General features: G+C 58.2%; 1 protein-coding gene across 2 annotated transcripts in view; it reads left to right on the top strand.

Moving 5' to 3' along the window:
• The window catches only part of PRDM15 (PR/SET domain 15), a 64,752-nt gene that overhangs the window by 26,637 nt on the left and 14,758 nt on the right, over positions 1-23,357 (top strand). For both annotated transcript variants that reach the window (XM_025462048.3, XM_049104631.1), the window contains exons 6-18: positions 4,111-4,212; positions 5,594-5,818; positions 7,701-7,830; positions 9,665-9,846; positions 9,979-10,073; positions 10,427-10,514; positions 13,177-13,344; positions 16,034-16,128; positions 18,086-18,217; positions 19,829-19,963; positions 20,566-20,729; positions 21,627-21,706; positions 21,962-22,081. In XM_025462048.3, coding sequence (XP_025317833.2) covers positions 4,111-4,212; positions 5,594-5,818; positions 7,701-7,830; positions 9,665-9,846; positions 9,979-10,073; positions 10,427-10,514; positions 13,177-13,344; positions 16,034-16,128; positions 18,086-18,217; positions 19,829-19,963; positions 20,566-20,729; positions 21,627-21,706; positions 21,962-22,081 — 1,716 coding nt within the window. The remainder of the gene's footprint in view (positions 1-4,110; positions 4,213-5,593; positions 5,819-7,700; positions 7,831-9,664; positions 9,847-9,978; positions 10,074-10,426; positions 10,515-13,176; positions 13,345-16,033; positions 16,129-18,085; positions 18,218-19,828; positions 19,964-20,565; positions 20,730-21,626; positions 21,707-21,961; positions 22,082-23,357) is intronic.

Below are 23,357 nucleotides of genomic sequence, written 5' to 3'. Positions count from 1 at the left end.
ATGACCCCATCTTAAAGATATCTATCTGCAAAGACCCTGTCCAAAGATGGCAGGCAGATGTGAATTTTGGGGGGACGCCTCCTGTATCCACTACGAGCTGGGGGGCTGAGAGGTGGAGTGTGAGCCACGAGGGTGCCCTCGGGGAATGTGGGCGGGGAGCCAGCTGGCCTGAAGGCCTGCCCCGTGGCTCTGCTGGCAGAGGAGCTTGCCACCTTTGCGGGGATACTCAGAGGGAGACCAGGAGCTTTGTGGGGTGAAGGGGACGGGAGGGATTTGGAGAGACCCACACCCGGAGTCTCCAAAGCCCATCCTTTAGGATTTGCTGAAAGCAGGTGCCTGGCCTGGCCCCAGGGAGGCAGTGGTACATCCTGCTGGGCCAGGCTTCACTTTTGAGCGTGGTGTGGCTGTGCTCACGGGTGCCGTGCAAGATCTCCTGGATCTTCCTGACTGGGCTTTGTCATGGGCAGGATCCCTTCGGGCCCTCCAGCTGATGCGCGTGTGCCCCCGGGACCGGCCAGACTACACACTGGGGTCAGGGTAGGAGAGGCTGACCTCATCAGCTGGGTCCTGCACGGGGTCTTACGGCCCACGACACTCCAGGGCCACGTCGGAACAAGGTTGTTTTTCTGCTTGCTTTTACCTACAGGACAATTCAAACCTGAAGCTGAGTGTGAGAAGGTAGATTTTGATGAATTTAGCCTGGACTGTGTCGACCAGTACAGCCGCCTCCTTGTGTTCCCCCAGCCACCCTCCGGGGGAGTCCTGAGTTGGCTGTCATTCGTCCTGTGTGTGTTCTTTCCAAGAACGGAGGACACGACTGGTCATCACGTCCCCATCCGCTAGAAGGCACCATCCCCCTAAATGACAATTTGAATCAGGAGAGCAAATAAAGCGCTCTGAAGTTTTAGAAATACTTTGTAGGGTTTTTTTCACTCTTTTTGGGGAGAAGTAGCCCGAAAGTATTTCATAGAACTGCCGTGAAAGTTCTTGACAATGTTACCTGGACAGGAAGCTGGTCCTCTGCGTCATTCTGATGACCTGGATCCGACAGGTCAGGACAGGTCGGGAGAGGGCTTAACCTCTCCTTCCCCGTGATGAGACCTCAGGTCTGCACGTCCTTGAGACCCCAGCAGTGAGTGGAGGGAAGGGGCCCTCTTGTGGCCATCACCGTGCCTTGGGGCCAGTGGCTGTGGGACAGGGCAAGGTGGGCGGGCCTTGGGGACCACCACTGTGTTCTAGAAGAATTGTGTGGGGGGGTGGCGGTGGACCAGGAGCTGTCTTCCCATAAATGACTCAGAATCTTTCTTGGTGAGCATCAGAACTGCGGAGGATCAATTACCTTCATTCCGTCTCTTTTTCACATTTGCTCCGAAATCCATCTTTGTTCTAGAAATCAGCCAATACGCAGGTGGCAGAGCTGACCTCGAAACACACAACAAAGTCGGGAGAGCAGACACATCCTCAAAAAAAAAAAAAAAAAGATCTCTTACAATTTTTTTCCGGGTCGGAAAATTGAGGTTCTCTATCTCTCTCTCTTTTTTTTTTTTTTTTTGCTTTGACCTCACATCTAAGTTGATTTTCTTTCTTTGCACTGAGGGCCTGGCGTTGACCGTTGAAGGACGGGCCCAGGAAGCATGGCAAGGGGTTCGCATCGGCTCTTGTCAGCAGGTGCCGTCAACAGATTTTCAAAACCACTTTTCTAATGAAAGCGATAAAACGTGAATGCGTTTGTGGGGATCACGTTAGATCCCCATTTCCGTGACTCTCGGCAGTCTTGACTGGCCTCCGACCGTGTGTTTTAAGAATCAGCACGGTCGACATCCAGTTTGCATATGATTAAAACGTAGCAGGTCTTGGTGTGCAGCTCAGAGACCGCGGACAAAGGCACAGGGTTGTGCAGGCCGCGCCACAACCGAGGTACGGAACATCCTCGTCACCCCCAGGGTTCTCTTGCATGGCCTTGCACCCAGTGCCCTGGTGCCCCGCAGGCTGCCCGCCACCCCGCAGGCTGTGCTGTGGCTCTTCTGGTCTCCAAGAAAGGTCTCACCACGCGTGCCCTTCCATTGCCTGCTTTTGTTTCACACGAACTTTTACCTCGCCATCCCACCTTAAGTATTCACCTGCTGCCGCTCCGTCTGTGGCATCATCTGTGGCCACATGGCGTTTCTCTTGCTTTGACGCTTCTCTTCTGCTGGATGTGTCCGTGATTGGCCATCAAGAACCACCTTCTAAAAAAAAAAAAAAAAAAAAAAAAGAATCGCCTTCTGATGGTTGGCTCATTGCTGTTTTTTTTTTTTTTTTTTTTTTTTTGGCTCATTGCTGTTCTTAAAAAAAAAATCCTGGCCCTTTATTATTTATTTATTTATTTATTTATTTATTTATTTATTTATTTATGATAGTCACAGAGAGAGAGAGATGAGAGAGGCAGAGACACAGGCAGAGGGAGAAGCAGGCTCCATGCACCGGGAGCCCGACGTGGGATTCGATCCTGGGTCTCCAGGATTGCGCCCTGGGCCAAAGGCAGGCGCTAAACCACTGCGCCACTCAGGGATCCCAATCCTGGTCCTTTAAAGATAATTTTTGGAAGATAGAGTTCTTCCCTTGATGAGGGGACAGGACTCACGACTGGTTCTTCTAGCTGGTTCCGTCGACTAGCCTCAGATCGCCGGTTGACGAGAAGGGCTTCCTGTAGTATCAGGTTAGTTTGAATCCCATTCCCGGCGGGTGGGGACCATCCTGCTGGAGACGGCAGGCAGCCCAGTGGGACCTGAAGAAATGACCTGGATTCGCCGGTGTCCTTCTGGCTAACCCACTCGTCATCCCTTCTGAACCCGTCACGTGCGAGGGTCTCCTTGCTCTCTAGGGCCGTGCGTGTTTGAGAAGGTGAGCGAGAAGCAGGAATTGGGGGCCCCGGCGCCCATTCATCCATGATCACGTCCTGACGATCTTCATGCAGCGGATTCTTGGGGGGCGAGGAGAGGAGAGGGCCGGCCGGCTGGCTGGAGCATCCCCTAACCGTGCTGCCCCCCACGGCACCCGCTCCGGACCCCTCCTGCTCTGGCTGTTAGTAGAACCGAGCATTTCGCATCACACTCTTATTTTCCCCTCATCATCAACTCAGGAGGCTCAGAAGACAGACACAAACAGCTGTGGTGGTGCCTGCACCCTGTTCTTCCAGTCTTTGCAACCTTGTTGCTAGCATTTGATACGGAAAGACTTGTCAGGGACCTGCGCTTTGTCCTGGTCCCGGTATCGAGGGCGCCGGGCAATTGCAATCCTGGGTGATTTTTCTAAGGACGCAGGAGTTTGTGGAATGAGTGACCCCTGGAGTGTTGCTTGTGATGGGGCGTGAGTGTCAACACAGGCTGTGCAGTGGCCGAGTGGATGTGGTGGCCAGGGCTCGGGGCAGGGGCTGTCGGACGGGGCCGGACGGGGCTGGGCCAGGAGATCACGAACGGAGGCTCCCTGAGAACGCTCACCCCCAATTTTTAGATCCTGCAGGAGCATTAGTCATATTTTCTTATCGAAGGTGGCTGCAGGTCCCCTCTGCACAGCCAGGGTCCCCCTGTTGCGTGAACCCTGCCCAGACTTCTTTGGGGTATGGAGAAGAGGGCCCAAGAGCCTGGCCCTGCACCGGGGTCCCTTGCTCTGGGGTCGCCACTTCAATTTTAATGCAAATGAAACAAAATGAAAACCTTGATTGCTTAGGGGCACTAGCCACCGCGGCTGCCACCCCAGATGGCGCAGTGTTTTCAGAGCAGTTGTGTCATCACAGAAAGTTCCATTGGACAACACTGGACAAGAGCCGCGGCCACACCGGGCACAGGCCCACTGACAGCCTCTATCGGGGTTTACCGTCTCTTATGTGAACCAGAGAGAGATTGAGGAATGCCGTTTGGTCTGCAGGGTTGTGTTTTTTTTTTTTTTCTCGAAGTCGTGGAAGGGGATGCGTTTGGTCCCACCCGCCCAGTGTCTTGGAGGAAGCCCCGGGAGCAACATGGAGAGGGGAGCTCTGGTTACTGCCTTGATAGCGCCGGCCCCGGGGCGCTGGGCTTTGGGGGACAGGGGGACGCACTGCTGTGCATCACCTTTTCCTACGCTCTTTTGAAGCTGCAGGCACCCCAGAAAGCAGCGCCGCCGTGGAGTCAGAGCCCAGCCAGTGGGTGTGTAAAGTGTGTTCCGCCACCTTCCTGGAGCTGCAGCTCTTGAATGGTAAGCACCGGCGTGCACGCGGGGTTGCCAAGTGCAATTGAAAAGTCCGGGTGGGGCGCACTCCCGCATGTGCTCCAAGCGGCGCTGTCGTTTCCACGCCGTCCCTTTGCACAGGTGGCGACGCACGGTCGGCCGGATGTTCCCTGACTGGGTGGGCAGCCCCCTCCTGGGCCGCTGTGTAGACCCCAGCCGTGTTCCCCAGAGCTGCTCACGTGTGAGCACCCCAGGCCCTACACCGGGACCTCCGTCAGCTCCTGCCTTTACACTTGGCCTTGAACGTGGTTCCCGCTGTGCACCTTCTTTCTCTTTAGGCTCCGCGGTGGGGGCGGCCAGGCTCTGTGTTTGATCCAGCCTTTCCAGGTGTTGTCAGGCAGGTGGGCTCATCGATGGCTTGTTCTGCTGTGTGGCCGAACTGCAAAGCCCTTCCCAGGACACATGGCGCATTATGCTGTGTTTGCTTTTGCATTTTCTTTCCCTCCCTGGATCCAGCTCCTAGAGGGCACTTACCCCACCCCAATGACCCTAAATATGCAACAAATGAAGAAGTAACAGCCCCTTCGTGCTGAGTACTTGTGTGGGCCGGTTAAGATTCTCAATGGGGAGGACCGGCCCTGGGCCTCAACGTGCGCACCGGTGCTGTCGGTCCTTTGAGTGTTGCTCCCCACCTGTCCCGTGGGTCGTCCCCACCTCCTCCTTCCTGGTGCCCTGCAGGCCTTCATTGAAGGGCACTTGTCTCTTGAACTCCGTACCCATCCCTGCCTGCCTGGCTCCTGTGGCTTTGTAGTTATCATTCCTTTGGGGGGGCTTCGGAGGGCTTTCTTCAGTTGAAAGTGGAACAAGAGGGTTTTTGCCTTTGTGCAGTATTTTTTTTTTAAAAGACAATATTGTTTCTCACAAGGTAGCTATTTCTCACTATTTCTTTGTAGAGGCTACATTTTTTTAAGTAATTGTGATATAAAAAAAAAAAAAGTAATTGTGATATAAATTCATCAAGAACGTTGGAAAATATAAGTAGGTATGAAGAAGAAAATGAGCGTTGTAGTGCCAGCGTCTGGAGAGAGCCGCAGTGCCGTGTTGGGACGCCCGCCCTTCTGCAGTTTTTCCTTGCACAGACACGTGTATAGGTGCTTGTACTTTTTATAAAACGGTGTGCACTTTGAGCCAGCCCTGGTTTTATCACCTAATTTAGCTTTTGAAATAGTAGTCCTGTTTGGTGCAGTAAAAGTGCTTTAATTTTCAAAAGCAGTGGAAATAAAGTTTATTTGCCTATGGAAGCTCCCATTGTTGGCAAATGAAGTTAAAAACAGACAAAATGGGGAAGGCAGTGGGCACACGGACGGGCTGCCTCATGTCCCTGTGCATTTGCTTCCCTCTGCTGCAGAGCACCTGTTGGGCCACTTGGAACAAGCCAAAAGCCTTCCCCCAGCCAGCCAGCACGAAGCAGCTCCTGAGAAGGAACCAGAAGTGCCCCGAGGGGAGCCTCCTGCGGCTCCCAAGAGTGTCAGTGCCACCAAAGAGCAGAAGAAAAAGCCTCGAAGAGGGAGAAAACCCAAAGCATCAAAACCTGAGCAGCCACTAGATATCATAGAAGGCAAGGAGCCTGCAGGTGAGGGCTGGTCCTGGGGGAGGGGCCGGCAGGTGGAGAGGGTGGTCCTGGGGGAGGAGCTGGCAGGTGGAGAGGGTGGCCCTGGGGGAGGAGCCGGCAGGTGGAGAGGGTGGCCCTGGGGAAGGGGCCGGCAGGTGGAGAGGATGGTCCTGGGGGAGGAGCCGGCAGGTGGAGAGGGTGGCCCTGGGGAAGGGGCCGGCAGGTGGAGAGGATGGTCCTGGGGGAAGGGGCTGGCAGGTGGAGAGGGTGGTCCTGGGGGGAGGAGCCGGCAGGTGGAGAAGGTGGTCCTGGGGGAGGAGCCGGCAGGTGGAGAGGGTGGTCCTGGGGGAGGAGCCGGCAGGTAGAGAGGGTGGTCCTGGGGGGGAGGAGCCGGGAGGTGGAGAGGGTGGTCCTGGGGGAGGGGCCGGCAGGTGGGGGTGGTCCTGGGCTGGGAGCCTTACCAGTGGGAAAACTAGTCTAGAAGGTCCAGGTGTCCAGGTGGAGATGGAACCAGCCTTCCCCTTTGCCCCTACGTCACTGTAGAGCCCAGTTCCCGTGTGACCCAGTGGGCAGTACACAGCATGTGCTCACTGGCCAGCTTTCCCCTGTGTCCCCTATACCCCATCAGGACAGAGAGCACTGCCATCGCCCCAGGCTTCCCTCCCTGCCTTTGCATGCATCAGTCCTGCCCACCCTGGGGCTTCTCGTGAATCCCTCTCTCCGTGCCCAGCACCTTGCTCATGGCCTGTGGAGCGAGAGTTCCCCACGCTGCGTTTCTGGCCGTTCATCTTCTGCTGCGAGCGGCGTTGGTTCACCGTGCGCATGCCCCACCGTGCGCTCCCCCATCACTTGCATCCAGGCCGTGGCTGGGCCTATTGCAATCATATCCTCAGTTGAGTTTGGAGGGACTGTGACCCAGTGTCTTGGGTGTGCGGGGCCTGTGGCCGCTCGGTCCTCGTGTGGCCTCTGCCAGCACTGCCTGGTGCCAGCGCCCTCCCCCGGTCTCAGGTATCAGGACCAGGTGGGACCCTGAGAGCGGGGTCCCCTCACTGTCTTCCTAGTGGCCACTGGGCACTGCGCTGCCTGCACAGCCCTTGTTTCTTTTCCCGAGTGTTTATTCTTTTCTGGAATGAAAAGGAACTCAGAGGAGCAGCATTCATGTAACACACTGGGCGACTCTGGGCCTCACCCTCTCCTGCAGCCGGCCAAGAGTTTGTGTTCTGCTCAGAGCCCATAGACGGACAAGTGACATCAACCCCCCTCCCAGCCCCCACCCCGAGCCGCATCCCTACTTCTCTCTACCCAGGCAGAGAAGAGGCGAGGGGCACCGAAAGCTGAAGTGATTCTTTCCCTAATTATTAGTTGCATTAGGAACACACGTAGCAAGCAGGCGAAGTGGTGGAAACCAGCGCCTAGTTTTTCGTGTTATCTTCCCATGTTTCAGGCCAGGATCCCCGTTACCGCAGTTATTTGGCATCTGACTCTCATACAGAATGATGATCTGCTTTTGAACATACGATGGCATGTCTGATGTTAAACGTTGGTATTCCCAGCTCCCTGTTGGGAGTAATCGAGTACGTGAAAAGATCCCGCCGTGTAACCGTGCTTTGGTTTGGGCTGGTAGGAAAAGGGACCAAAATAGTGTTTCAACTGCTGTGGTTTCAGGAAAGAGTCACACACTTTAACTTCAGTGTTAAGGATAACATTTTGCTTTTCTAAACAGGTAAAGGTGTGGATTCCAAATATCCCTGGTCTGTCTGTCTTCTTTCTTCTGTGTGTATCTTGCAACCCATGCCTACGACTTTGGCCGGGCTGCCGTGTGCTTGGGTGTGTCCTCCCGGTCCGGTTGTGTTCTGTTCCCCGCCCTGGCGATGACACGGCCTGTCACATCCCCTTCACACAGAGCAAGTGGCCGAGATCATTACTGAGGTCCCGCCGGACGAGCCCGTGGCCGCGGCGCCAGACGAGCGGATCATGGAGCTGGTGCTGGGGAAGCTGGCCACCACCACCAGCGACGCCAGTTCAGTGCCAAAGTAAGTCCTGCCCCAGCCCTCAGGGCTCCAGTGTGGACGGCTGCTCCGTCCGGACGGGACGGTGCCCCCAGCAGGGAGACTGGCTCACTCCTGGTGCGGGGCCTTGGGTATCCTTGGGGAGCAGCAGGATTGTTCCGGAACTCAGGGGCAGAGGAGTAGGTTCTCTGTGAAAGTGGTTAAAGACAAATTTTTTATTTTTATTTATTTATTTATTTTTGTAGTGAAACACACATCACATAAAATTTACTATCTGGGCAGCCCCGATGGCCCATCGGTCTAGCACTGCCCTCAACCCAGGGCATGATCCTGGAGTCCCGGGATCGAGTCCCACATCGGGCCCCCTGCGAGGAGCCTGCTTCACCCTCTGCCTGTGTCTCTGCCTCTCTCTCTGTGTGTGTCTCTCATGAATAAATAAATAAAATCTTTAAAAAAAAATTTATTATCTTGAGCACTACTGAGTGACCGATTTTGTGACGTTAACCTTGCCGTAGCTGCATGACCTTCACCACCGTCCATCTGCAGAGCATTTCCATCTTGCCAAATTGAAACTCTGTCCTCATTAACTCCCCATTTCCCTCTCCCCCGACTCCCCGCCCTGTCTCTGTCTCTGTGAAGACGGAGGTCCCTTCTAGGAGGTAGCTAGGTCTCTGGCTTCCTCATATGACTACAGCCGTACAGTATTTGTCCTTTGGTGCCTGGCTGTGTCACTCAGCGTGGTGTCCTCGAGCCTCACCCCTATTGGAGCAGCTGCTGGACTGACCTTTTGTTTTAAGGCTGGACATTATTCCATCATATATATATATAGAGAGAGAGAGAGAGACCCTATTTTGTGTAATCATCAGCGGACACCTGGGTGGCTTCCACCTGTTGGCTACTGTGAACAGTGCTGCTATTATATATATATATTTTTTTTTTTTTTTTTTTAGTGCTGCTATTATAAAGCAATTTTGTATTTGAATTTCTGCAAATTTAACACCTTGCTCTATGTTTTGTTTTTTTTTTTTTTTGCAAACAAGGAAAATATTTTGTATTTTATTTTTTAAAAAAGATTTTATTTATTCACTAGAAGACACAGAGAGAGAGACAGAGACACAGGCAGAGTGAGAAGCAGGCTCCATGCAGGGAGCCCGATGTGGGACTCGATCCCAGGACCCGGGATCACGCCCTGAGCCGAAGGCAGTTGCTCAACCACTGAGCCACCCACGTGCCCCAATATTTTGTATTTCAGTTACCATTTTTGGGTAAATCTTTGCTCTGACGTTGAATAGGTTAGTGTTAATTTGGGGGGGCCCTTTTTTGGAGTGCCCCTTACACTGCTCACAATGTACCTGGTCCTGTTCCTCCTGGAACCCTGCAGATCCTGACAACGGGGACCGACGTGCTGTCAGAGGCGGTGGTGCCACCTGTTGACCACTCTACTCTGTCTTCTTGCCCGGAGGATTTCTGTGGCTTACTGTCAGAAATACCTTCAGTAGGGAGAAGAAATTTTAAAACTTGGGGTCAGAGAAAGCATAAAGTAGAGCAGAGGCCAGACCGAGTGAGAAACACAACCAGGGTTATTCTCGGGACAGCCTGAGCCGCAGGCTTCCTGGGGGCCCATGACCATGCAGTCGGGGCTTGGCGGCACAGAAAACACCGAGGCCATCATGCGTTTGAGGTGTTTGCCCCGTGCACGTGCCCCCGAAGCGGGGATGATGCCCGGTACCCTCCCTCCTTTGTCCCACCGAGCCAGGAAGGTTTGCAAGGAGCTCTTTCCCAGATGACCGTAACCTTGAACTCTCTCCAACGACGCAGTCCGCCCCCTGCCTTACCGGGTGTGTGTCTGCCCTGGCAGGTTCCCGCACCATCAGAGCACCACCATCACCCTCAAGAGGAGCCTAATCCTGTCGAGCCGGCACGGCATCCGGAGGAAGCTCGTCCGGCAGCTGGGGGAGCACCGGCGAGTCTACCAGTGCAGCATCTGCAGCAAGATCTTCCAGAACAGCAGCAACCTGAGCAGGCACGTGCGCTCACACGGTGAGTCCCCCCCCCAACCCGCCGAGGAGCCAGTGAGGGGCTGCCCTGGCCCAGGATGGGTCCAGAGGTGGCGTGCACAGCCCCGGTACCTGCCCCGAGCCCTGAACCGGCTCATTATCGGTTGGCTCTTAGGTGACAAGCTCTTTAAATGTGAGGAATGTGCCAAGTTGTTCAGCCGCAAGGAGAGTCTGAAGCAGCACGTCTCCTACAAGCACAGCAGGAACGAGGTGGGTGGAACCCGGGTTCTCGGCTGGCGTGGGGCTGGACACAGGCCACGGACAGGATGGGCAGCTGGGAAGGAGGACCCTGTCTCGAGGGAGGAGGAGGAAGGAGAGGAGGGGAGGGTGTGGGTGCAGGGCTGGGCGAAGACAGGCAGTGGGAGGAGGGAGGAGGTAGCGGGCTCCCGTGGGCTGGCGTCTGCCCCGCGGGCCCTGAGCAGGGCCTTCTTCCCGGGCAACTGAGTGGCCAGAGCGAAAACTTGCTCCTGTGCCCGGAATTGCGAAGGAGAGGGGCAGACACACAGGGGGAGGCGGATGTGGGGCTCCTCCTGCCCTTCGCTGACGGTGCTCCCCCTCGCCAGGTGGACAGTGAGTACCGGTACCGATGCGGCACCTGTGAGAAGACCTTCCGCATCGAGAGCGCGCTGGAGTTCCACAATTGCAGGACAGGTGAGCGGACGCCACGCCGCGTCGGTGCCCCCGTGGCCGCCCCGAGTTTGCAGCGTTTCCAACCAGACCTCCTCACCGCCGTCATGTCCCTCCATTCGATCTACTTCCAAGCAGCTATTACTTGTCACCTGCAGGACACGCAGGGGGAAGCTTCCGTGTGCGGGGAGGGTACCGTCTCACTTCCTCTTAGTGTCCAGGGGTGGCTGTCTGTGTCCCCCCATTCGAGGCTGCCCTCAAGCAGGGGGAGCAGAGGTGTGGCATTGTGCTAGGGCCACGTGAGAAGCCCGTGAAGGTGGGAGGTGACCTGGGAGGGGAGCTCTGCGTCGCGCACGGAAGGGCCCCCTTGACCGTCAGCGGTTGTCCTGGCGGTGCCCGGGACAGGCCGCAGCTGCCACCCTGCAGAGACCAGTCTGGCTCTGAGCCCGCTTCTGTCCACCAGTCTCAGAAAGCTCCTTGTGGGTTGGGGCAGGCCTGCGGCCAACGGGGGGCCTCTGGGCCGGGGTTGGGGTCACACTCCCCCTAGCAGGGAGTCGCTGGAGTGCTGGCAGGGGGGCAGGGCAGGGAGCCCTAGCTTGGCCGGAGAGGCCGGGCCCCATGTCGGCTTAGAGACCTGCCAGGTTGGCCCTTGGTTCCCAGCTCCTGTCCTGTTGAGTCCTGTGTGTGCGTCATGTGGACGTCTGTGTTGGTTCTTGCCCCCTCACCTCTCAGAGACCCCTTAACCAGCATTAGCTAACCCTCCGCTGCCCATGTCTGTGTTCGGGTCGGAGGGCTCCTGTTTGAAGCCATGGCTTGTCTTCACTGCGCCTCGCTCCCACAACGGGGCTCCTCTGAGTGGCAGGCGAGGCTCGTTTTTTCTGAGCTCTAACCACCCTGCAGTGTCCATGACCTTGGCACCAAGTCGTGGCCTCGGAAGCTTCCAGGTGAACTGGCCGTGTGCTGCACCACCTGCGTCCTGAGCTCTGCACTCCCAGAGCTCCCTCAAATCTGGGGGACATCCACCTGCTATTTCCATTAGCGGAGGGTCTGTCTGGTTCCCTGGCTGTGCCCGTGGCCAGAGTGGGGACGGCGCCCCGTTCTGCAGGTGCACGGCCCGGTGCCAACCCTGTGCCCCCGGCTGCTCGGTGAGGTACACTCCGGTTGTCTTCTTACCTCAGTTTCTCTGGATGCAAATGAAACAAAGTGATAAAAGACATCAGAGAGCAGCTACCGCTGCCCGTCAGCCTATGGTCCTGTGAAAGCAGGCGTTAGTTTTCTTATCATTATATAGAAATAACAGGGCCACGGTGAATTAAAATACATTTTCTAATTTCCGAGGTTAGAAGTTTCAGGTGGAAAACAGAATAAACCTGGAACTGAGCTCCTCTGTGTCATGTGTCATTTGCATCCTGTTACACTTTTCCATAGCATTGACGTTAAGAACTTGTCCCCTGTAGACTGTTAAACTGAGGATTTCTACGACACAGGGAGAAGCTTTTTGAAATGTGGGGACTGATGGGTTTTGCTCAGGGGTTTGCTCGGCAGGACCGGTCCTGGTGGCTCATCCAGGCGATCCTCGTACTGCCCATGGCCGTCCAGGTGGTGCCGGAGAGCAGCACAGGCTCACGTCCAAGCCCTCCAGCCAAGCATCTGTCAGCCTCCCGTGCAGCCCGGCTCCCCCCGAAACCCACCATCCCCTCTCCCAGGGTCCCTGCCCCTCCACCGGTCCTGAGTAACAGGTGTTTGCTCTTAGTTCTGCATTTTATTGAAACATAAATGTGTGTGAGCCACGGCAGGGAGGCCACCCATGGTGTGGCCGACTGGTCCCGGATGGCTGAGCCCTTGCGAACAGGTGGAAGCGGGTTCTCTGTAGGCACTTGCTGGCACTCGTGACAGAGAAGGCTGAAGCCCCGGGACTCGGGCCACCTGCCCGGTGGGAGGCACACCTGTGCTGTTTAGTACCAGCCCAGCAGGGGTGTGTGAATGTGAGTGTGCAGGGTATGCGGGTGTGCATGTGTGGGTGTATGAGATGTTCAAGGGGCGTGTGAGTGTGGGGGGGTGTGGGAGTGTGGAGCATGTGGGGTGTGTGCATGTGTGATGTATGGGTGTGTGTGTGAGTGTAGGTGTGTATGAGAATGGAAGTGTGGGGTGTGAGTGGAGGTGTGAGGGTGAGGGTGTGTATGAGAGCATGGGGGGGTGCCTGTTAAAGAGGGACCTAGAACAAGACAGTAATGTGGACGGTGGGAGAACCTGGGCATTTGTGCATGTGGGACAGGAGCGGGGCAGAGCAGGGACAGGTGACAGGTGGGGGTGGAGCCTTGGGCGAGGGGAGCTGCAGCTTCCTGAGACCGGGGGTTGGGGCGGCAGTCAGGTTGGGTGCAGGGTGAGGGCCCAGACCAGTGATAGTTCAGGCCCGTCTGCTTTCGAGGAATCATCCCCAGACGTGGGGAGGCATGGGGGACAGGGGTGGGGCCTGGTGCTGCCAGCAGAGGGGCTGGTGTCGCTCCCCACGCTGACGACCGGCTGGCTCCGGGGGCACCTTGTATGCTGCGTGCCCTGGTGCCCGGCCCAGTGCGGGCCCTGCCTTCCCCGGGGCCTGGGTGCCGCTCCCACGGCCAGGATGCCGATCCTGTATTCAGTGTCACTTACCTAAAAGCTGCCGTGTGTCTGCTTGCTCTCCGGACAGATGACAAGACGTTCCAATGTGAGATGTGTTTCAGATTCTTCTCCACCAACAGTAACCTTTCCAAGCACAAGAAGAAGCACGGGGACAAGAAGTTTGCTTGTGAGGTCTGCAACAAAATGTTCTACCGCAAGGACGTCATGCTGGACCACCAGCGGAGGCATCTGGAAGGTGAGCGTGGCCGGCCGCCCTGGGCACCAGCTCCTGCCGCGGGGACGATGGGGCCAGGGGGGTGACAGCCAGGGGACGGGGGGACAGGGGGCTGCGCAGGTGCCGGCGATGCCACCCTGGGATGGAGTTTGGCTCAGGCATGGAGACATACTGGCGGGGCTGAACACTGTCATGTGCTAGCGGGAACCCTTGGAAGCGTCCTGAATGCTTCACGGTGGGGAGGGGGTTAAGGAAACCCGACTCACTGTAGGATGGAACACGTTTTTCTCAAAGCCTTTTGCTATCTTGAGAAAATGCCTTTGATGTGACTAGAAAGTAGGGAGAAAAAAGTGCATGCAATTGGGTTTGGAGAATACTTTCAGCGTTGTGTGCAGAGTGGAATGTTCTGGGCAGACGCCGTGCCTCAGATGGCCCGTGCCGTCTGCAGGGGGGTACCGGGGAGCTCCCTGTCCGTGTGGTGGGCTGACAGGAAGCCAGCTGCAAGAGGAAGACGGGTGTCAGTGGGGTCAGGTACGGAGTGGGATGAGGGGGCTGCGCCATGAGGGGGTGGGGGGAAATGGGGAGGAGGGGCGTGCTGCACAGACTCCCAGCGGCTCCGACCCCCGAGTGGAAGTGGAAGGTACAGACACCAGGAGCAGGGAGGTGCCAGGCCTGCAAGCATGTGCTGAGCGCCTCCGCCCAGACTTTCTTAAAGAACCGGCCCAGACAGACCCTCTGAAAGTTGGCATTTCAGGGGCACCCAGGTGGCTCAGTGACTGAGCATCTGCCTTCGGCTCAGGCCGTGACCCCAGGGTCCTGGGATTGAGTTCCGCATCGGGCTCCCCACAGGGAACCTGCTTCTCCCTCTGCCTGTGTCTCTGTCTCTCTCTCTCTCTCTGTGTCTCATTAATAAATAAAATCTTAAAAATAAATAAATAAATTGGCATTTCAGATGTAATAATCCCGATTATTACAAACCAGAGCACCTTTTTTTTTTTTAAGATTTTATTTTTTTATTCATGAGAGACACACACAGAGACAGAGGCAGAGACGCAGGCAGAAGGAGAAGCAGGCTCCATGCAGGGAGCCCGACATGGGACTCGATCCCGGGTCTCCAGGATCATGCCCTGGGCCGAAGGCGGCGCTAAACCACTGAGCTCCCCAGGCTGCCCAACCAGAGCACCTTTTTATAAAAGTTTGAAAAGAATCATTTTTCTTTTTTTTTTTTTTTTTTTTTTTTTAAGAATCATTTTTCTTAAAGATATTTTATTTAGTTGACCCAGAGAGAGCACAAGCAGGGGGAGGGGCAGAGAGAGAGGGAGAAGCTGACTCCCCACTGAGCAGGGAGCCCGATGCGGAGCTTGATCCCAGGACCCCGAGATCATGACCTGAGCCCAAGGCAGATGCTTCACCGACTGAACCTCCCAGGCGCCCCGAAAAGAATCATTTGATAAGGAATTACAAAGGACATCCTTGTTGAAAAAGAAAGCGAAGCTGCATGCGAGGTATAAGTGGTGCGTGCAGCGCGCATGTACGCAGATCATCATCCTGCCTTTTCAGAATACGACGAGTCCCATCCCATATAGGTTCTGCACTCCACGTTTCTACCTGGCTGTTGTTCATGTGGCTTCGTGAAACCCACCACTTTTTCCTCTGTGACCCGTTAGGGGTGCACTTGGGCCTCACCAGCCAAATCTGGGGCCCACTCAGTGACTGCGTGGCCCCAGAAAGGACACCGTGCCTCAGTTTCCCCCCTAAGCTGGTGGGGGGCTGAGCCAGTCCCTGCTGGTAGAGCCGTAAGCCCTAAAAGTGCCAGCTGCTGACAGTCCTGCCGGACGTCCGAGTCTCCTGACCGACAGGCACCTGGGCTGCGCCACAACCTTATCTTACATTTTACAGCTGACACCGGGTCAGATCATCTTCTGCGGGAATCAGCTAACGTGTCCCGTGGTTTTTCCTTTCACATTGGAGCAGAATCTAAACCACTGCTTCAGCTCTGGAGCGTTTGGTGCTCCCGGGAGCCTTTTGGAGAAGGATGTGGCCTCACCTCCGGTTTGCTGGGTGTTCTCAGGTCTTGCTCTGCATTCACACCGCGGGATGCGGGAATGTTCCAGAGCGGGTCAGCTGTGCGGAAAGGGACTGTGGCCGTGAATTTCTCGCTTCCATTGAGAATCCCCGTTACATGCGGGCTTCTAAAAATCTGATTGGATCCCAGTTATAAAGATTTCTGTCTTAAAACCATAAGGGGTTCATTGCCTTTTGGCTTTTCTCCCTGGTCCTAATTATTAACTGATTTAATTTGCAAGGGTGAACATAGGTATCCTTTTAATTAAAAAAAAAAAAAGGCATCTCTAGGAATCTTGCCCTTGGATCGAATGAAACTCCCTCCTTCCGCGTTAGCTCAGCGTAGCTCTTCTACGTCATAAAAGTCCAAAACCCCCGCTGCCCTCGTGTTTTCACACGTTTCAGTTGCGCAAACCGTGTTACTGTTGCCCGTGGGCAGGCACAGCCCATCGTTCCCGGAGCCCGGAGGAGCAGCGGTTGGCACGGTTGTGTCCTGTGCCGGGTTGTCCCCGATGTGTTCGCTGGGGCCGCCCAGCCTGTCCCCCCCGACCCCCACCCAGGCGGCCCCACTGCTGGATGGCGGGGGCCCGGCGTGTGTGTACTCCGCGTGTAATCACTCTGTCGCTCGGGGGGGCGGGCATTCCAGGAGTGCGGCGGGTGAAGAGGGAAGACCCGGACACCGGCGGCGAGAACCTGGTCCGCTACAAGAAGGAGCCCTCGGGATGCCCTGTGTGCGGCAAGGTAACGCGCCGCGCTCCCTTCTGGAATCCCAGCATGAACCCCACCCTGCTGAGCGGTGCAAGCTCAGAGCTCTCCTCCTGGGGCGTCAAGGGAGACGTTCCTTAGGGTGACAGCAGGGACTCGGGGCAGCCCCAGCGCCCGCCCGTGTTATGTGCTGCTGAGATGCGTGTCCAGTGAATGAGCTAAGCGTCTCCCCTCCACTGCTTGCTTTCCCTTTGGCACGATTTCCCCCCAAGCCCTTCTCTTTAGTGTCCCTGACACGCATCCCGCTGGTGGCAGGCCAGAGCCCAGTGCACCCAGCAGGCAGGGAGTCCCCAGGCCTTGGCTTTGCCCCGTCAGAGCTGGTCTCCCCTCTGGCATTTGTGAGTGAGAGCACTGACCCGCCCCAGGGCCGCGGGCGCTTGGGGCACGCTCAGTGGACGTCCACTCCCCGAGTGAGCGAAGCGGGACACCATCCTCAGGGGCAGGTGCCTCCGACATGGGCCGTCCGAGGGCTGACCCCCAGCGGGGATGCTAGGCCTCCATGCCCATCGGAGGAGCCCCCCAGGCCACATCCAGCAGTGCAGCCATCCCTCAGCTCTCCTGGGGACCCCGTCCTGGCATTGCCACCCAGGCCACGTCAGGTCGCCTGTAAACGGTGCCGTTCTTTGTGAGCAAGCGCCTTGGTCTGGACGGAAGTGTGGATGCTTGTTCCTCAGACTCACATCCCCAGACTCAGGAGTTTGCAAAGATCCCTCGCGTCCCCGGGACCACCACGGCTCCCGTCCCTCGCGTATGCCCAGCCCTGCCGCAGGGGGTTCCCCGGGGCTCCGTGCCGCCACAAGGGGGCGGTGTGTGACCGGCAGCCCGCACTCGGGTGCTGTTGCCTGTTGCTGTCTCAGCCGCGCACAGTCTCCCCGAGAGCATGGGGTGCTGGGGCCCCGGGGCCACGCCATCCCCCAGCCTCCTCCGGGTCTGGACGCTGGAGAAGTGAAGGCTGCCAGCTGGTGGCCAGCCCTGACAGCCCAGCCTGCGGCCACATGGCAACAGTGCCGCATCTTTTGACTTTCCCAGGAGACGAAAATGGGAATCTGTGTTTCTGTTTGACATTTCCTGACCTTTTTCAAGCCACAAAGCGGGCAGGTTGGCAGGGTGGTACGGCCTGTGAGCCCCTCTGCCCCGGAGCTGTGCAGGCTAGCGAGGGAGGGCGAGCTGGGGCGGCGGAATGTTCGCGTGAGCCCCGGCAGCCAGGCCCAGCCCTACCTGTGCAGCCCGCTTCCACCCAGCACCCAGAGCTGTGGTCAGGGTGGCGGGCCCCGGGTCACCTGCAGATCTTGCAGAGCGATGTCCCATGAAGACGTTAGCCTCCCATTCCTCGTGCATCGTTCCCCTTCATTCGTCCCCCGTGTTCCCCTCCTGGAGCGTGTGGGGTCGGGCTGTAGGAGACCTGCTGTCTGGGGTACGTGGCCCTCGGGACTACTGTCTACACGGAGACGCTGGGGCCTGCGGGTGGCCTCTGCTGCTGCCTCGTCCCCTGAGCTCCATGCCAGAGGCCGCGGGGCCACAGCATCCCAGCCCGGCCCCAGCAGGACGAGCACGGGGCCCTGCTTGAGCCTCCACACCCATCGCGCTGGACCAGAAACGGCGCGACGGGGGAATGGGCGTGAATTGTGCATGAAAGCCGGTGCAGAGACCGAGGGTGGCGCTCTTCTTTGGTTTTCCGAAGCCCGCAGCTCTGTCTGTGATTCTCTGGCTCCTCGAAAGGCCCCACCCTAGTGAAATATTTAAGCGAGCGAATAAACCTGAGCTGGGTCCCACTGGGAGTGGAGACGGGAGGACAGTTAGTTCTCTGTGAGGACGTAGGTTCGCATTTAGACGCTCGCTCGCTGGTGACCCTGCCATCCGGGCGGGGACTGGGCCAGCGTACCGTGTCCTCGCGCCCGGTACGGCTTGTCAGGTCCCACGCCTCTGCCCGCAGGTGTTCTCCTGCAGAAGCAACATGAACAAACATCTACTGACCCACGGCGACAAGAAGTACACCTGCGAGATCTGCGGCCGCAAATTCTTCCGCGTGGACGTGCTCAGGGACCACATCCATGTCCACTTTAAGGTACCGCCCTTCCCGGCGAGCTCACGTGGCGGCGTGGCCGGCCCTCGCTGTCGGCACCTGGAGATGCTTGCCTGCTTGGCCCCGTGGCTGCTCCTCACGGGATCGGGGGAGTCCCCTGACCTGCTGCATCTCCAGCCCCGGCCGCAGGGCTCGCAGGAACATCCGTCCATGCTGGGCACCTTCTGATGAGAGCAGTGAGGAGGTGGTGGGAGCCGGGGGCGCACCGAGGCCTCAGGGGTCACATTAAGGGCAGAAGGGCCAGTCCAGGGAGCCAACAGGGAAATCCTAGGTGGTGCCAAGGCCAGAGGAAGATGGTGAGCGTGTGCCCTGGAGACACACACCCGCCCGCCCGCCACACAGTGACTGTTCCTTGGGAGCTCCAGCCCCGGTGCGGCTTGGGGTTTCGCTGGGCAGGTGGGACCCCAAGGCAGGGGGGCGAGGCAGGAGTGCAGGAGGCCCCCCCCAGTGCAGGTGCAGAACTGCATGGACCAAGCTGGGGCAGGAGGAAGGGCCCGAGAGCGTCCAGGAGCCTCAGCCAGGGTGTGGGCGGCACTCAGACCTCCCTGGGACCCAGGGTGCTCATCCGCACCCGCCTGAGCCTCCACGTCTCTGTCTTGGAACTGGGGTCCCTGAGACCTGCCAGTGCCAGGAGAGTCTCCTGGGGATTCAGCTAGACCCAGCGGAGGTGAGGGGCCTGGCCGGTGTCAGCCCCCCCGGCGGGGCATGGCGCCCGTCAGGTGCTCGTGCTCAGGCAGCGCTCCTCCAGACAGTGCTGCTGTTCCTTTGCTAAAGGAAAATAGAGGGACTTTGAGTAAGAAATAGGACAGTAGGCCCTTGTGAAAACCTCCCCTCTGGTCAGGAGGAGCAGGAGGGCAGATAGGGTAGTGCACCGTCCATAGGAAACCTGCCGGCCCTGCTCAGAAGCCTGGATTTTGTTTGAAAATGAAACTTGGCCGGCAGTGGTGCGCACCATGGTGGCCTCTGCGGGGAAATGGGCAGTGGCGAGGGGAGCGGGCCACAGGTCCACTGCGGGCATCAGGGGAGCAGCTAAGACGGAGAGCCAAGCACGGCCTCCTCCGCCCCCCGCCTGGCCGCTGACTCGCGGCAGCTTCCCTGCTCGCTGCTCATCTGGGGCTTTTCTAGCCCATGACGTGACTGGTGACGTGTTTCTTGCAGCCTTTTTCAGAACTGTAGGGCAGTCCTCAGCAGGTCACACGGAAAGAGGCCTTGGGGACCACCGATCCCATCCCGGGGGCAGACGCCGCCATCAGTGGCCGGGGACACTAGGCATTCCCAAGTCCAGGCAGCCCCAGGCTTGAACCTGGGGACGCAGGGCAGAGGCTTGGTCGGCTTGGCTGCCCCCTGCCCTCACCCCACCGAGGGCGCCAGCCCCGCATCTGCTGGATCGTCTGGATGCAGGCGGGGGCCTGGTGGGATTCCCGTGGGGTGCACAGGGGGCCGGAGGGGGCTGGAGGGAGCCGCCAGGGGCGCAGGGAGGACACAGGACCTGGGAGGGACTTCCGTGCGGCCGACAGGTGCTGGCTTCCCCACGTGGGCCGGTCCCCTTACTGCTGGGGCGTGACTAACCCGTCCACACTTCCTGCGTCCCAGGACATTGCGCTGATGGACGACCACCAGAGGGAGGAGTTTATCGGCAAGATCGGCATCTCCTCGGAAGAGAACGATGACAACTCAGACACGAGCGCGGACTCGGAGCCTCACAAGTACAGCTGCAAGCGGTGCCAGGTACTCGCCAGCCGCCTCTGTGCCTGGGGTGTCGGGGGAGGCTCATCCCGCACCCAGAGGCCTGGGAGGCCTGCCCAGGGGGTGGGCGGTGTGGTTCCCTTTGCACGACCACTGTCTCAGGCTGGTGACTGGTCTGCGGGACGCCGAATGGCCGACCCGGGTGGGGGACCCCTGGCTGGAGGCTGTGCTGTACGATTCAAGCAGCTTGCCGTGTGAGCAGTGGTCCCTGCCGTAGGGAAAGAGGGGGTTCACTCCCTGTTGAGTGAGGGTCCCGCATTGTGCATAAGGGTTGGCGGCTATGCGCTCATCGGAGCACCTGGTCGTGCACCCAGCAGGGCCGGCAGGTGTGGGTGAGAGACCATGGCGGGATGCTCAGGTGGGTGTGGAGCAGGAGAGGGCCTGGGTGCAGGCTGGTCAGCTGGCGTCCACCTCTTGGACGCCCCCCATATGCACTTTGGCCGGGTGCCAGCCCTGCCCTTTGGCGTCCTTTTCCGTCTGGCCCGGGTGGCGGGCGCTCACGGTGCCCTGGTGCACAGCGCTGCCGTCGTTGGCTCGGGGATGGGAGCCCGCCGGCCCTGTGTGAACAGTGTGCCTGTTGGCAGCTCACCTTTGGCCGGGGGAAGGAGTACCTGAAGCACATCATGGAGGTGCACAAAGAGAAGGGCTACGGCTGTAGCATCTGCAACCGGCGCTTCGCCCTGAAGGCCACCTACCACGCCCACATGGTCATCCACCGCGAGAACCTGCCGGACCCCAACGTGCAGAAGTGAGGCCTCCTGGGGCTGGGGGCTCCAGGGTCTAGCATGATGCTTCGGCAGCAGGGTGCACGTCCCCTGCGGGGAGGCAGGGGCTCTGACGGGCGAGTCCTCTCCTCTCCCGTGGCTGGGTCCTGAGAGAAGCATGCTCGCCTTGTTCATCCTGCACTTCGGGGGTCCTGCCTCCCTCCCCTCCTGGCCTCCCGGCACAGGTCGGCCGCATCACAGAGTAACGGTGTGGTTCTCGGCCTGCCTATAAAACCAGCAGAGACCCCTTTTTCCGTCCGTAGTTAGGTTGCATGGGGGCCAGCTCTGCACCTGGCTGTAGCCCGCCGTCCGTGCTGGGCACAAGAGCAAGCGAGGGAGGTGTCCTGCGTAGAGGCAGCATAGCCAGCTCGGGCTGCTGTAACACAGGCCACAGGGCAGCCCGACAACGAGATGTATCGTCTCGGTTCTGGAGGCCAGAGGTCCTAGACTGAGGGGTCGGCAGGGCTGGTTCCTTCTGGAGGGAGCAGGTGCCCTGGGCCTCCCTCCTGGCTGGTAGAGGCTGCCTCCTGCCGTGTCCTCACGTGGACTTCCAGCTATGGGCTGGAACCAGGTCCTGGTTTCTGCTTCTTATAAGGACACCAGTCACACTGCCCCACCCACCCCCGTGACCTGACCGTTCACCTAATCCCTCTGTAAGGACCCCGTTTCCAACCACGGTCAGAGTCTGAGGTACCTGAGAGGCGGGACGCCAGCCTGTGGATTTTGAGGGGCGCCCTTCAGGCCTCTTGGAGGTGAAAATCTCTGTGCCTCTTGCCTCCACGAAGCCTCTTTTTTGCCCCCCCCCCTTTGCTGAGGAAGGGCCCAGGGAGGGTGGACTCCGCCGCGGCCGGGCTCGTCCTGAGGCTGCCGTCTGCCTGCAGGTACATTCACCCGTGCGAGGTCTGCGGGCGCATCTTCAACAGCATCGGGAACTTGGAACGGCACAAACTCATCCACACAGGTAGTGCCTACCGTCGGGGCCGGGCCAGCCCCGGGGCCCCCGTGCTTCCCGCTCCAGCACCCACGCTCGCCCCCTCCGTCCTTGCCACCGCTTCCATCCCAGCTTGAGCCCCTGCCCCCGTGGCCCCGGGTCCTGGGGACCTTGCTGCTGCAGAGGCTGCTGGAGCGCCGGCTGCGTCGTGCTGTGCTTCCAGCCATGCTTCTCCGTCACGGAGGTGGATCCGCCGGTTAAAATTCTGACGTGCTTGTTGTTCAGGTGTGAAAAGCCACGCCTGTGAGCAGTGTGGGAAGTCCTTTGCCCGGAAGGACATGCTGAAGGAGCACATGCGCGTGCACGACAACATCCGCGAGTACCTGTGTGCCGAGTGCGGGAAAGGTACGCAGGCTGGAGCCGGGCAGGTGTGGGTGGTCACCTGCGGGTGCAGCCGGCACGTTGGAGCCTGGAAACACCTGCCCGTGGTGATGGGGGGGGGCAGGGGTGCAGAGTCGAGTCATTTGTGTCACAGACAGGGTGCAAGGGGAGTGTCTGAAACGAGGGGATAGAGGGGAACAGGCTGGGTCCAAAAGGCAGAGGACATGACGCGTTCAAGGCACAAATAAATCGCTTTTAACTGTGGGGGAAGCCGCGCCACCAAGCATGGTTTGCAGCACCAAATAGTTGTAAGAACGACCGTGTGATCTGCTGCATCTGTGCACGGTCCGCGGTGCTTCCTGCCCACCGCCTGGAACCAACTACGTCTTGAACAGTGGTTCATTGTGGCCAGCGACGACTGTGACTTTCATTTCGATCAGGGAGAAGTTAGTTGAATGATCAGAGACATCTTACAAAACATATCCCATCTCTGTGACTAAAACGAGAGGAGAAAAGGTCATCCCAGTCAGTACAGGATAAATTTTGAGCCCGTTTCTGTGTAAACAAAACCAAACCGTGCAGAAGAGGTGGAGCGAGCGCGGAGCTTCTCGGGCTGTGGCCAGCGGCTGCCGGCGCTGTCTCCACTGAGGGACTGTCCCCATGCGGACGTGGGGCCCATCAGATCTTTTAAAAGTCTTTTTTTTTTTTTTAACGATTTTATTTATTTATTCATGAGAGACATAGAGAGAGAGGCAGAGACACAGGCAGAGGGAGAAGCAGACTCCCTGCAGGGAGCCCGACGTGGGACTCGATCCCAGGACCCCAGGATCATACCCTGGGCCGAAGGCGGCGCTAAACCACTGAGCCACCCGGGCTGCCCAAAAGTTTGATATTTTTGTTAAGGCCGTCCTCTCGCTTTATTTGTTTAAAAAAAAAAATTAAACAGAAAAGAGTAAAGAGAACACAAACGTTTCATCATGCCACTCACTGGCCATCCCCCGTTAGCACACGTGAAATAGGATGACGACGTGTGAGAGAGTGGCCCGCAGTCTCCCCAGGGGGGACAGATGGTCTCCCGTCTGGGCCCCAAAGTAACCGTGCACCGGGGCAGCGCGCGGACTCCCTCGTTGGAGAGGGAATGCAGGCACCTCACCAACAGCGGTCATGCCAACCGCCCTGCACGGCAACATCGCTTGCTCCCGCCTCAGACCTGTGACGCTCTTCAAAGGAACCACTGTCACCGTCTTGTAGGAACATTCTAGAGGTTTCTGCGCTGGCGTGACGGTGCCCTGGCTCTCCC

The sequence above is a fragment of the Canis lupus genome, chromosome 31, assembly GCF_003254725.2.
Source record: "Canis lupus dingo isolate Sandy chromosome 31, ASM325472v2, whole genome shotgun sequence".
Taxonomy (NCBI): Eukaryota; Metazoa; Chordata; class Mammalia; order Carnivora; family Canidae; genus Canis; species Canis lupus.
The sequence above is the reverse complement of the archived record's forward strand: the minus strand, read 5'-3'. Positions and strand labels throughout refer to the sequence as shown.